General features: G+C 34.4%; 1 protein-coding gene and 1 pseudogene across 6 annotated transcripts in view; one reads left to right on the top strand and one right to left on the bottom strand.

The window, feature by feature from the left end:
- Nucleotides 1-14824, top strand: part of PTPN4 (protein tyrosine phosphatase non-receptor type 4) — a 186706-nt gene that overhangs the window by 68123 nt on the left and 103759 nt on the right. For 2 of the 6 annotated variants that reach the window (XM_027589022.2, XM_027589018.2), the window contains 6 exons: nt 491-533; nt 632-710; nt 4808-4852; nt 5115-5167; nt 5538-5658; nt 9323-9410. In XM_027589022.2, the coding sequence (XP_027444823.1) occupies nt 491-533; nt 632-710; nt 4808-4852; nt 5115-5167; nt 5538-5658; nt 9323-9410 (429 nt within the window). Of the gene's footprint in view, nt 1-490; nt 534-610; nt 711-4807; nt 4853-5114; nt 5168-5537; nt 5659-9322; nt 9411-14824 lie in introns of all 6 variants that reach the window. The other 4 variants (XM_027589021.2, XM_027589017.2, XM_027589020.2 and 1 more) reach the window with 3 other exon arrangements.
- Nucleotides 7056-7214, bottom strand: LOC113921063 (annotated as a pseudogene).

Below are 14824 nucleotides of genomic sequence, written 5' to 3'. Positions count from 1 at the left end.
AATGAAGCCTTTATTTGAAGACCGTAAGATGGCATCTTTGAGAAACAGACAAGAAGCCATTATGGCTGGAGCTTAGTAAATTGAGGTAAGAAGTCATGTTGTAAGCAGTAATAGGGACTTTGGACCTTGCACTGAGAAATTACCAAGAGCTATTACGCAAAGAAGTGACATGTTCTGTTAGTTAAATTAACAGAAATAACTTCAGATTGCTATTATTAAGCATTTTTCTTTTTAGGATAGAGGTTATTGCACACTATATAATTTCATGGGAAATTCAAATAAAAAACTTAGAGCTACCACAAATACATTCAGTACTTTCTAGTATAATTTTGTTATACTTGATATGAATATCTGTAAATTGATTATTTTTTCCTAGACTGTTTTCAGAATGCAATTTTTAGCATTGATCTTCAAATGTTACAGATTTGCAAGAATTGATATATTACTTCCTCAAGGAAAAAGAAATCAGTCTTATTTATTTATTTTTCAGAGGTGGCTGGATCCAAACAAACCAATAAGGAAGCAGCTGAAGAGTGAGCATACCTATTTACTTGACATTTTACAAGTATACTTTATAAAGATAAAGGATTAATATAATCTGATTAATTAGAACTGCTTTTATTAATTCTAGGAGGATCTCCTTACAGTTTGAACTTTAGAGTCAAATTTTTTGTAAGTGACCCCAACAAGTTACAAGAAGAATACACAAGGTGGGTTTATGGAGCATATTTTTCCTGAAAATATTGTCAGAACTATTATGAAATTTTGAAATTATTTAGGCAGATATAGATTGTCATGGTGTGTAATTCTGAGATTCCCAGCCATGACACAGAATGGGTTATAGATCTAACATGTTTCCTCCCCTCTTGGGGTGGCTAGGAGGGCTTTAGGAGATTTGAACCCCAAGACCATCCCATCCAGCCACAAGCAGCCTCCTGAACCATATGAAATTAGATTTTTCTACTTGTAAAAAATGGTTAAGAAGTACTGCTGTAACTAATTGAAGTAATCAGATGATATTATAATTGTATCCAAGTGATGCTGCATAGTGAGAATTGTCTTTTTTTATATAAAAGCGTATTCTATATATATATTTTATTTCCATTGAGGAGAACATAGAATTTAGAAAAATATATAACCATTATGTGCAGGGGTAATGGTCAACAGGTACCTTTTTTTTTCCCCTCTGAAAATAGAATCTGTAGTTCCCTTTTGCTAAGATTAAAAGTCTTTCATTTTTTTTTTTCCTCCACCCCTACCATTTTCCTTAAAAGTATAATTAACATACATTATGTTAGTTTCATGTGAAACTTTTTTATAAAGGATGTTGGCAGGGAGTGCGCTAGCACACTTAGATCTTTAAGTGCCCACTTCATTGGCCATTTTAAGTCTGCTCTTGAGTGATGATTGAATTTTGTTGTCATTTCTACTTGACAAAGTGTACAGAAGAATGACCGAGATGAGTATTTTGAAAGTGTATGAAAATTACGTGAGCTGTTTAAGGTAGAAATGGGAATAATCAGAGTGTGGTATCTGTACCTGAATCTTGTGTATTGTTTGAAAGACAGAATTAGTAATTAGTTTTTTTTTACAGACTAAAGGAAACATTAGCATGTAAGACCTTCCATAAAAGTCTCAGCTATAAGAATATAGGTCAGTGATTATATTCAGAATTACTCTAAAAGGTAGGTGCTAAATTAGCAATCTGTACCTAAAGCTACCTGTAGATGGGCTGTGAGATGTTGCCATGTTGGCCATTGTTTAGAATACTGTGGTGATGTGGAGCAACAAAAGAATAAATTAAAGATATTTAGCTGTATCTGCCAGTCCTCAGGTGTTTATAATATAGGGTTTTCAGTAGACCAAGTAAGAAGAGTTAGATTGACATACTTGAGAGTCCTTTTCTGTGTGTCTGTTGAGGGCAGGGTGTTACCCTTTTTATAAAAGAATTTAGGAATGTAGGCCCTGGATTAGGCAGTCCTAACATTCAAAACTAATATTATTTCCAAGGTAATTTATGTTGAAAAGCAAAGTTGTGTTATATGAATAACCTTCAGTTTAATGTGGTAGCTCTTAATCAGTCAAGCTTTGTTGTTGTTAAATAATTAACAAAATCTTTTATTTTAATAAATAATTCTTAGTATTGTAAAACTTTTCCTAATTTTGGCTTAACTTCAAGGAAACTACTCTGAATTAATGAAAATTGTGAATTATAAAACATTTTTAAGGCATTTTACTATTTCCTGGTAAATGTAACCTGAAATAAAGTAGCAAAGTATTCCATAATACATATTTTATGTAATCGGAGTCTTAAATATATAAGAAATATTTGTAATTAAAAGACCAATAATTTAAAATTGGATTTCTAATGTTTTTAATATTTATGAAAAGTTTGTTAGCATAGCAATTAAAATATTGTCATTTGCAGCCACATTCATAACTTACTTCACTCAAAATAATGTCTTTGAATTCCTTAATGGAGCTTGAATGTGTTGATTCTTTTATAGCCTGTGTTTAAAACATAATCATGGAATAGATGTATCTCAATGATAATTAAGTCATAATATCTTCCTGAAGTAGAAGGTAGAGCCAAGTTTGGTAGGAATCAAGCAATTACTTTGTGCTCAGTCTGTTGTCTAGAGGATTATCTTTGTTTTCACTAAAAATAATGTATTCTTTCCAAGAGTCCTTTATAATAGAATGTCCTAGAATCTTGTAACTGGTGATATTTGGTAAAATGAGTTAAGTAGCTAGTTTTCATTATATTACCGTAGAGTATATTAGTGAATCTCTACCCTCACTACAACTTAGAATCACTTAGGGGAACTTTAAAACATGCTGATGCCTTTGTCATACCCCTGAGATACTCTGATTTAATTAGGTCTCAGATGGGACCTGTGCATAGACATTATTAAAAGCTTCCCAGGTGATTCTAATATGCAGCCAGGGGTAAGAAATACCCCTTTAAAACTTTAGTGCTTGGGTAGCCTTAATGCAGTGGTCATGATAATAATATGACACCTTCAGCTACAGTTGCTAAATTTTAAAGACTAGTTTAAACCCACAAAACAGGAAACATGCTACACCTCCTTACCTTGAGATTCCATTCTAGATAAGTCATAGGAAAAAGGACCTATAGAGCCTACAGGTCATTTGGTATTAGCAGGTGCTGGCAACCTTAGAAGTGGAGTTTTCTCAGGAGTCATGACACTACAGATGACATTTCTTTGGTGCCTTTTTTGTGCTTAGGTATACTCAATACGTAATAAGTGCTCATGGTATTGGTTATTGTCTGGATTAGAAAAGCTGTATTATTTTTACAGTTATTATTAAACATGTCATTTCTGTTTTTTACCTCAAACATTATTGATCTATCTTAAAAGTCTTAATTGTCTTTAAAAATTGGGTTTTTATCACCTTATTTGGGGCCTGTGGGATACATATACTAGGCAAGTGATATTACTTCCTTTTTTACAAATACAGAAATTAAGGCTCAGCCAAATTTTAAGTAATTTGCTAAAGAGCACTGGCTGGTTTAGCTTAGGACTTGAATTCTGGTTTCCACTCTGTCAGTCCTTACTGGGTGGTATATAAATAAAATTCAGCAAGGCATAGGTATTATTTGTGTAAGATTTACAATATTATGTCAAGAATATACGTGCCTTTTCAGTCTTAACTAAAAATTGGTTCCTACGAGGAACCTTTTAACTTTTAGTTATGAAACCAAGAAGCTAGGTAGAAATATATTGTCTTACATTGAATAACTAGGTAATATTTACAATATTACATATTAGTTCTCACAGGAAGTTTATGTACTTCATTAATATGTGAAGCCGAATATTTGTATCAGCTTTTAAAAAAACGTTTTAGCGAATATCTGATTCTCTGAAAGCCTTATGTTTTTTGGTAATTTGAATATTGTCATGGAGCTCTTTAATAATTTTGATCAGCCAGACAACTAAAATTGTTAGACATGATTTTTGATTCTTGGAGTGTGTATGCTTTTCTCAGTGGGGTAAAATAAAGTCTTTTTAAAGCCACAAAATTTGGTCTTCTGCCACCGTTATGCATCACAGGTGACTTGTTGCAAGCATTGACACATCTCTGAGGGAATGACTTACCCCAGTAGTGGGGACAGAAAGACAGTGCCATCTTATAAGCAATCTCAGCATTCTTTTAATAGAAATTTATATTTTTGTTGGTTTTAAAGGAAGTTGGGTACTTGGCAATTCTGATAGGGAAGGCAGCGTAAGTTTTTTGTTTTGTTTTGTTTCTGACTAAAGAGAGCTTTCTTAAATGAAAATGGAAAGGTGCTTTTCTACATTTAGCAGCCTCCGACAGTGTAATGATGAGATGACCATAGGCCTGTCTGCAGCTGGCTTTCTGTCTCAGCAGAAAGGATGACTTCTCCACTTGATCTCTAGTGCATTGCTACCGTCAGCTCTCCTATGTCTCTGACTCAAGTTTTCTGTGTTTCCCAGTTCTAATTTCTACAAACACCAATATTTAGAATATTCTCCCTAATGTCCCTTGGTCACGTAACTCTTAAAGTTTTTATAATAGAAGCTAGTGGAAACAAGTTATTTGAAGTACAGAATTTCATTTGTCAAAGAATTTTAAAGATTGGGATTCATGAATGTATGAAAGCTTATTTAAAAATATCTTTATATGTGTTAATATATAGATTGCTTTTAGCAAATATTTAAATATTTCAGTTTTATTAGTTAATGTAAGTATACAATTTTTAAACCCTAAATGTTGTAATTCCAGTAAATGCTAAATGCTATCTCTTGCTTTTTTTTTTAAGGTACCAGTATTTTTTGCAAATTAAACAAGACATTCTTACTGGAAGGTGGGCTATTTTAAATTTTTAATGATGGGCTTTAAAAGTACTTTTAGTTGTGTATTATTTAAGTAAGTCATGATCATTGCAAATGAATTATCTATTGAAAGATGGTTACATGCAGCATGAATTTTTTTTCATCAGGTAAGTTCTTTACTTATAGTTAAAATGTAAGTCATGGAAACTTCATATGTGAATAGTATTACATAAATTACAGTGCTTTTGAAATTACTGTATTTAACCTTGGGTTATGTATTTTCTGTTTTATTAGATTGCCCTGTCCTTATAATACTGCTGCCCTTTTGGCTTCATTTGCTGTTCAGTGTAAGTATCAACCCACTCCTGAGTCACATAGCATGTGATTGCATGGTCTGTGTTGATAGTACAATGCGTTTAATGCAGGAGTTCTTTAGACATACATTACTATACAGAAAAAAGTGATTGCAAAGGAAATATAATGGAACGTTCAATTAGTTAGCAGTTACTTAGATTTCTGAAAAAAAGTTTTTCTGAAGTTGTTTGAAACCTAGAAGAAAGTTAAGTGTGTTGTAATAGCTTGCTTACATGGTAGCTAGCAGTTAAACAAATATCTTACTTCCAGAAGTAATAATGGAATTCACGACATTGCTGATTTGGCTATCAGAATTACAAAACGTGTCTATTAAATTGTGACTACTTTCCTTCCATGTAATAGCTGAACTTGGAGACTACAATCAGTCAGAAAACTTGCCAGGCTACCTCTCAGATTATTCTTTCATTCCTAATCAACCTCAAGATTTTGAAAAAGAAATTGCAAAATTACATCAGCAACATATGTAAGGATTTACTTACTTTTATGCTTATTTCATTAACTTCTTAGTGGTATCTTTTCTAGAGAAATGTTTTAAATTATTTCTAATGTGATTGTTATATTTACTTAATACAGAACAGTTACTGTTATGTAAAATAGTAGAATTGATGTAAGGAAATGTGAGTTGTCTATACCAAAAAAAAAATCATAGCTAATTTCATAGAATATATGAGGCTTTCTTTCATTTCTAGTGAGAACCATAAAACTATATGTAAACAGAAATTTGCTATTGGGGCGCCTGGGTGACTCAGTTGGTTGAACCTCCAGCTCTCGATCTCAGCTCAGGTCTTGATCTCAGGGTTGTGAGTTCAGGCCCCATGTTGGGCCCCATGCTGGACATGGAGCAAACTGAAAGAAAGAGGGCGAGGGGGAGGGGGAGGGAGGGAGGGAAGGAGGGGAGAGGGGGAGGGAGAGAGAGAAAGAAAGGAAGGAAAATATTTGCCATTATGTAAAGTTGACAGTTCTTTAAGAAGGAATTTTAGAATATTAATAGTATGTTCACAGATCAGTTGTTACAGATCAATCTACTTAGCAATTCTTTCTTAGTTTTTAGCTATGTGAAAGGAATCATTTGGTAATGAGCCAAGAGGAGAAAAGGAACCTTATGTAATATAAATTAATTTTTAAAAGTCTTTTAAAAGTAGCATTTTTTCATTCATAACAATATTCAACTTTGATATTTTCTGAGTCTTCACACTTGATCTTAGCCAAAAGGTCAAGAAGCGATATTTTCTGAGTCTTAATTTTCTGTGACATAATTTGTTTCAAGAAGAGATTTATTGCTTTGAATAGAAAATAATATTGTTTATTGGTTTACTTTTGCTTTAACATGCAATTCAAAATGCTCAACGGTGGAACTAAGGCAGTATTGCTTACTGGCTAAGAAAAAGTTTGAACTAGAGAACCAGACTGCCTGGTCTGAAATTCTGGTTAAGACAACTTAACACTTAGAATCTTGGCCAAATTGCTTTCTATCTCTGCTTCTCTGTTTCATTATATGTAAATTGGGGATAATAAAAGTATCTACCTCTGGAGTTAATGTAAGGATTAAGTGAGTTTATATACAAAGTACTCAGAACAGTGCCCAGCACATGGTAAGCACTAAAGAAATATTAGCTCTTAATAGTAAGGAAACTTAACTTTCATTTGGTAATGGCCCATCCATGTATCTAAAACAGGTTGGCAAACTGGCCCACTGCCTATTTTTGTATGGCCCATGGGCTAAGAATGATCTGTACATTTTAAATGTTTGAGAAAAATACAAAAAGAAGAATAACATTTTGTGGCATGTGAAATTTTGAGAAATTACAATTTGGTGTCCATAAATGAACACTTAACGGAGCATAGATTGCCTTATTTGTCCTCATGTCTGTGCTTTCAAATAACAGCAGAGTTGAGTAGTTGTAGCAGAGACCATGTGAGCTAAAAGTCTAAAGTATTTACTATCTAGCTGTTTTAAATTAGCGATAATCGTGCCTCAGATAAACCTCATTGGCTACGATACTGCCACTGCGCAAAGCTGTCTAGCTCTTTTCAATAAAAGTTTGCTGACCTCTGACATAAAATGAGACTAATAAAATGAGAATTTCAGTAGACTGGCCTAATGCCGGTGAGGGGGCTATTTTGGTCTAACAGTAAAAATGCCATTTGTAATAAAAGTTTTACACATAGCATATCCAAATCAAGCGTTTAAAGATAAACCAGATTTTTTTAAAAAATTTGCCAGTAGTGGAAAAATCTCTTCTGTAAGGAAAAAGTTTGACAAGGTATTGATTATATGTTTGTATTTGGTTTAAAGAAAGGATCCTCAGATCTTTAAACAAAGAAAAAATAGAATCATCCAGTTTAACTGAGGAGTAGGGGGTGGGATGGGGAGGTAGAATATTTTTTTTAACTTAATTGAATTTTATAGAAAATTGAGGTATATGTACTTTTATTAGGAATCCCATTTTTGTGATCATGCATTGGCAGGCTCTTGGCTTCCTTTTCTGATATCATTAGTGAGTGAAAGGTTGATATCTTTGCTTTTGTAATTTGCTGTTTTTGTTCTGCTATAGTCAGATAACATCAGATAATGAAGGTTTTTAGAAGCACATATAATATAGGAGTAAATCTGTTTTGAAAGCCTTTGCTAGAGTAGTAGTTCTCAAACTTGAGTTCATAAGAATCACCGGGCACATTTCTTAAATATAAACACTTTGGATGTTATCCCTTCTATATCAGATGTATACAGCAGTACTTCTGAAACTATCTGTGATGAAAGACCAATTTTCCCCCCAATCTGTCATGGAATGAAACTTCTGAAAGATATAATAAAAGTGAATTACTAGGAAAGTAGAATGGAGAAATAGAGATGTAAAAAATTACAAGTCTTTGTTTCTCTTATTAGATTCAATAGACTTGAAATTACTCTGCCAAAATGCTATGAAATATAAAAGACTTTGACTCTGTTTCTGTACTTGTTATGAATCAACACCTGACTGTACACCATACTCTAAGAAGCATGCTTTGGAAGTTGTCTCAAAGTTTGCATGTTTCAGAAGCACCTGTGATTTAAATGCAGATACAGTATATGGACCAAATTTTGAAAATTTTGAAAAACACTTCTTCTAAAAAGTTGTCAGAGAGCCAGTGACTTTGTCGGTCATAAGAACAGCTAGGGACTTTTAAAACCTCATCCATTTTTTTAAAATATAGTTGCCACACAGTTATATTAGTTTCAGGTGTATAACATAGTAATTGGGGAAGTCTGTTCCTTAAGCTACACTCACAAATATAGCTACCATCTGTTACCATACAACGCTATTACAATACCATTGACTATATTCCCTATGCTGTGCCTAATGATTCCTCACTATTAACTCATTCTATAACTGGAATCTCTATAACTGGTATCTCCTACTCCTTTCACACCATTTTGCCCATCCCCGTTGGCAACCATCAGTTTGTTCTCTGTGTTTATGGGTCTGTTTTGTGCTTTTTGTTTCTTAATTTTTTTAGATTCCACATATAAGTGAAATCATATGGTGTTTGTCTTAGTCTGACTGATTCACTCTGTATAATAACCTCTAGGTCCATCCATTTTGTCACAAATGGCAAGATCTCATCCTTTTTTATGGCTGAAAACCATGTCATATCCATTCATCTATCAATGGACACTGACTTGCTTCCTTATCTTGGCTGTTGTAAATAATGCTGCAATAAGGATAGGGGTGCATATATTGTTTTGAAAGAGTGTTTTCATTTTCTTTGGGTGAGTACCCAATAGTGGAATTACTAGAACATATGGTATTTTTAATTTTGGGAGGAACCTCCATACTATTTCCCACAGTGGCTACACCAGTTTGCATTCCCACCAACAGTGCACAAGGATTCCTTTTTCTCCACATCCCCTGGTGCATTCTTGTATTTCTGGAAAATAAAATATTCTGCAAAATAATGATTTGTGTTCCTGAAAATGTACCCTCCAGGTAAGTTAGATATTACTGTACAGAACTAAGAGGAGTAGTCATGCATGGTGTATATAAAAGGTTCAACTAGAATGCTGAAATATTTCCAGGTAAATAAGCTTTTTTTCTAATTTTGCCATATTTTTGATTGGTATAATTTTTAACATAATGTCTTTACAGAGGTTTATCTCCTGCAGAAGCAGAATTTAATTACCTGAACACAGCACGTACCTTAGAACTCTATGGAGTTGAATTCCACTATGCAAGGGTAAGTGAAGAGAACTAATTTGATGTTGTTGAGTTAGGCTCCATTTACTCAGTACCAAAGTTTTTATTTAATGCCCTGTTAGGATTAAGCAACAAATGGAATAACTAGTGAGTGCTGCCAACATAGTTGCACTGAAAAGTTCCTCTGAATAGAAGTATTTTTCACAATCGGGGCGCCTGGGTGGCTCCAATGGTTAAGCGTCTGCCTTTGGCTCAGGTCATGATCCCAGGGTCCTGGAATCGAGTCCTGCATTGGGCTCCCTGCTTCTTGGGAGCCTGCTTCTCTCTCTGCCTCTCTCTCTCTCTCTCTGTCTTTCATGAATAAATAAATAAAATCTTTAAAAAAAAAAGTATTTTCACAATCACAGAAGATTTATTTAATACCTGAAGAGAAGAATGGTTGAAGTGGATTTTTTGTTATTTTTCCTCAAGCTAGTGTTCTATGTTATAAAGATAATTTTTGCAGACCATAAGAGATAATAAAAACTATACAGGAAAAGTAGGGTTTTTGGCATTCATCATCATTATTATAAAAGATGCTTTTCACCTCAGTGAGGCTTGTGTTATTTGTTTTCATCATTTAGTGACATCATTATAAATTTTTATTTATAAAGCACAGAGTGAAGTATATTATCGTACGTTGGTTGTGTTTCTTCTCTGCCACAAATCCCTTTATTGATATGGAATTTTCAGTCATTGGCTTCTTCTACACAGCACTCTGTAACAACTTTTTCATTGTGCCAAACGTTGCCGCTTCCAAAAAACCCTTTTCCCCTGCTATAGGCATATTTGAAGTGGCTGTCTTTCATTTGTGTGTCTCTACCTAGATTCCTTCTCATGATCTCTTTACCAAAAGGTTATAGTCCTTTAGAATTACCTGGAGTACAGCTTTTCTACATAACCAGTTTTCTACATAACTTTAGGTTTTCTACATAACCAGCTTTTCTCCGTAACCAGTGATTATAGGTAACCACTGGTTGAGTTTGTGATAGGTTTTATATTCTCTTGGGACAAATTGCCAAGCCGAATAAAGATAACAGCCTAAAAGGGAGTTAAGTTTTCCTTAGATAGATATTTTTAATTTATTTTAATATACACATTCAAAGTTCTGTTCCATATAGTAGTTTTATTGTTGAGGGCCTCACCTGGCCATGTTCTTCTAGAGAGGAGTGTTAGTTCTTTTATTTCACAAAGCTTATGTCCGTCTCTCCTTTAAAAAACCAAATAACTTGCTTTCCTCACATGACTATATCTGGTAATTCTGAGTGCTTGTAACTTGGAAATCTATTTGTCTGATTCCATTTAAAATGTGTAGGTAAGGCTCTCTCAAACTTTTCGTTTTCTTTAAAATGTGCCCCATCCCCCTCTATTCCTGTTTGGGGGTTGTTATATTTTAACATGATTCTCCAAAATATAACAGAGTGGTCAATATTTGTGCAACTAGATTTTGTTTTTTATCATAATAAAGTTTGTAAAACGGGACTTTACATATGTGAAGTAAACTGTGGTTAACAATAAGAAGGCCCCTAAATTCAGTCATTTTAGTCCTTAGCAGTTTTGGGTAAAGGTAGTGTACGTTGGTATCTGATCTCACTGACTGCTATCAATGAAATACAGAGTGTTAAGACTTTCCTTTTTTAATTTAAGTGACATGCTGGGTCTCAGACATAATTAACCATATTGTTATTTATTGATTTGATTAAGGTAGGATTTTTTTATTGTTTAAATTATTAGATTATAAAATCCTTTCTAAAAAAGCCAGAAATGTAGAGTAACACATTAAGTTAATTTAAATTTTAAGTGGTCAAAGTTATTTAGAAATGTATTTGTACTGATAAAAAATGCCAGGGAAGGATGTTTCTGTTGTGTGATACAGAGAACTCAAGAAGAAAACATGCAGATGTTCAGTGAATGTGAAGGGGAATTTTACAACATCCTGAACAAAAAGGAAAAAAAAGTGGAGGGGAGAGGATACATAAAGAGAATACTTAAGTTTTAACTCACTGTCACAAGCAAAAGTGTGTTTGAAATAATATTTTATTTGGAAAAACGAGGTAAGATGTTTTCTCTCTGCCTTCAAAATGTAGATTGAAAAAGTCAGAGAGTAGAACAAGTTATTTAATAGCAATCTGCAAAATACAAATAGGTTTTAGAGCATTCATTGAGGTGGGTCTGATAGGTCCCTTGCATAGTGTTGGTGCTAAGGATTACTTAGTTGAGCAAAACATCAATTATCTTTGCCCTCATGGAGCTTGCAGGATGGTGGGGGAGAAAGAAATGGGGCATGTCTTGACAATTAAATATGTGAAGTCATGAAGGGGAAAGTGCAGAATGCTATGGGATTATATGATAGAATATCTAATACAGCCTGGGAGCAAAGGGTAGGGAAGGCTTCTAAGAAGAAGTAATTTACTAAAGCCAGGAGAATGAATAAGAATTAGCCAAGAGAGTTGTTTTCACTGTGGACCATCAGCATGAATAAAGACCTGAAATCAAGAGGAAACATGGCATACTTGAGAAAATACGAACATTTTGTATGCCTAGGAGATTATATGAATAAGGGAAAAGGGAAATGTAAGAAAAAAAGAATGAAAACTTCAGAATAAAAGGGAGAGAAAGATTTGGGGTGAGAGAGCAGGGGGATATTTTGTTTTTTAAAATAACATAGTGGGGGCGCCTGGGTGGCTCAGTAGGTTAAGCGATCACCTTCTGCTCAGATCATGATCCTGAAGTGTCAGGATGGAGTTCCACATCAGGCTCCCTGCTCAGCAGGGAGTCTGCTTCTCCCTCTGACCCTCCCCCCTCTTATGTGCTCATTCTCTCTCTCATTCTCTCTTTCTCAAATAAATAAAATCTTTTAAAAAAATAACATAGTTTTTTTCTTTTGGTGTGTGTGTGTTGTGTAAGTTTTAGCACAAGTATAGATTCATGTAACCACCACCACAATCAGAATAAGGACAGTTCATTACCCCATAAAATCTTGCATGCTACTCCTTTGTAATCTAACCTTGTTTTCCCCCCCCCCCCCCCCGCCCCACCAATCCCTGGCAATCACTGGTCTGTTCTTTGACTCTATAGTTTTGTCCTTTCCAAAATGCCTCATAAATGGAATCCTATGTTATGTAACCTTCTGAGACTGGCTTTTTACAATAATACATTTAAAATTTAAGTTATTGTGTGTTTCAGTAGTTCATTCCTTTTTTTTGTTTATTCATTCACCCATTGAAGAACATCTGAATTGTTTCTGGTCATTTCGTTTTGTTTTTGTTTTTTTATTAATAGACTATGGCAAAAAATTCATTTACACGCTTTTGTGTGGATTTAAGTTCTCTTTTCTGTAAGGTAAAACCCCGGAGTGGGATTGCTGGGTCATATGGTAAGTGTATATTTAGCTTTACATGAAACTGTCAAATTGTTTTCCAGAGTGTCTGAACCACTTTGTATCCCTACTGGCAATATTTGTAAGTTCCAGTCATTCACATCCTTTTTGGCATGTGCTGCTGTCCATTTTGTTTTGTTTCTTTTTAAGCTTTTCTAATAGGTGTGTTTCATCTCATCACGGATTTACTTTGCATTTCTCTAATACTAATGATGTTGAGCATCGTATTTTCTCTGATGTCTGTTTAAATGTTTTGCGCATTATTTAATTGTTTCTTTTTTGCTCTTTTTTTAAAGAACTCTTTATATATTCTAGATACACTTTTTTTTTAAAGATTTTATTTATTATTTATTTGAGAGAGACAAAGATAGAGCACAAGCAGGGAGGAGAAGGAGAAGCAGGCTCACACAGGGCTTGATCCCAGGACCCTGGGATCATGACTTGAGCTCAGGGCAGACAACTTAACCAACTGAGCCACCCAGGGGCCCCTAGATACACGTTTTTGGTAGATATGTGATTTGCAAATATTTTTTTCCCACTCTTTGGTTTGCCCTTTTATTCTCTCAACAGTGTCTTTCACAGAGCAAAAGAGAAAGTGACAGATTCTAATATTCCTTATTCAATTACTGATAGAACATCTACCCAAGTTTTCAGCTTCATTGTAAATATCTTTTTTCCATAGGTATTTGTAATAATGATGAAAATAATTCTACTGAAAAGTAAATTTTGCCTGTCAGAGTTTCAAGAAGAGGAAAGCCTCTTCTAATGATGCTATTTTGATTATTCATTCAGTGAATATTTCTTGAGCACCTTCTATGTTGCAAGTCCTGTTTATAGACACCATGGATACAGCAGTGAATGAGGCAGATAAAACCAAACCCTCTGAAACTTGCATTCTGTTGGGCAAGACAGATTATAAACAAATAATTGAGTACATCAGAATACATAGCAGACGTTCCATGGAAGTGAAGTTCAGTAACAGGCAAAATACCAATCTGTACTGATAGAAGTGAGAATAGCAGTCACCCCTGGAAAGGTTTTATTAGCTGGGAGGCTCATGAAGCAGCTCTCTTGGATTTTGAAAATATGTATATTGGTTTGTAGTGGTTACAAAGATGTGTATATACGTATGTATATTATACATGTAAAATTTTGGGTTGCACATTTAAGATTTGTACATTTTACTATATATACATTGTACTCAATTTTCTTTAGTTAACTGAATAAGTAATAGATAATAATAGATGCTATGTAGAAAAATTACCTGAGAAAGGGGATTGAGGCAACCAGAAGTAGGGTATCAGGGAAGCCCTCACTGAGAAGATAAACAGAAGGCGTTCTGCATATACCTAGAGGAAAGGAAACATCAATGAAAGGCCATGAAATAGGTTGCTTAAGGAATAGCAGAGAGACTAGTATGGCTGGTGCAGTGTGAGCTAGAAGAGGAGAGTATTGATGAGGTTAAGGTGGAGTAGGATTTTATAAGACGTTTTTTAAAGACTTTGGCTTTTAATTCTAAGCAAGGCCATTAGACAGTTTGAACAGGTAAAAGACGTGGGATTTTGAAAAGATAACAGTGGCAGCTCTTTTGAGAGAAGAGCCCAGCTAGCAGACTGACTGTTACCATGATCAATGTGAGAAATAATGGTGGTTGTGAGAAGTAATCAGATTTTGTATATATTTAGAAAATGGAAGGGACAGCATTTACTGATGTATTGGCTATAGGGTGTGAGAGAAAAAGGATTCAGGAATGATTCCAAAGTTTTTGGCCTGAGCAACTAGAAAAATGGAGTAACTATTCAGGACGTTGGGACCAACCAAGAAAAGCAAGTGTGGGAGGGTGGGTCAGGAATTAGTCTTACGACAAGTTAAATTTAGAAGACTTTTACAGATCCACAGGAAGGAGGGTGGGCAATTCAGTGTACAGTCCTGGAATTCAGAAGGGAGGTCTGGACTGAAGATAGGCATCTGGGAATTGTCTGCTTACAGCTAATATTTAAAGCCATGAAATGAGAGCACTGAGGGGAAATCTAGAG

This window comes from Zalophus californianus, chromosome 3, assembly GCF_009762305.2.
Source record: "Zalophus californianus isolate mZalCal1 chromosome 3, mZalCal1.pri.v2, whole genome shotgun sequence".
Taxonomy (NCBI): domain Eukaryota; kingdom Metazoa; phylum Chordata; class Mammalia; order Carnivora; family Otariidae; genus Zalophus; species Zalophus californianus.
This window is presented reverse-complemented; position numbering and strand designations above follow the sequence as displayed.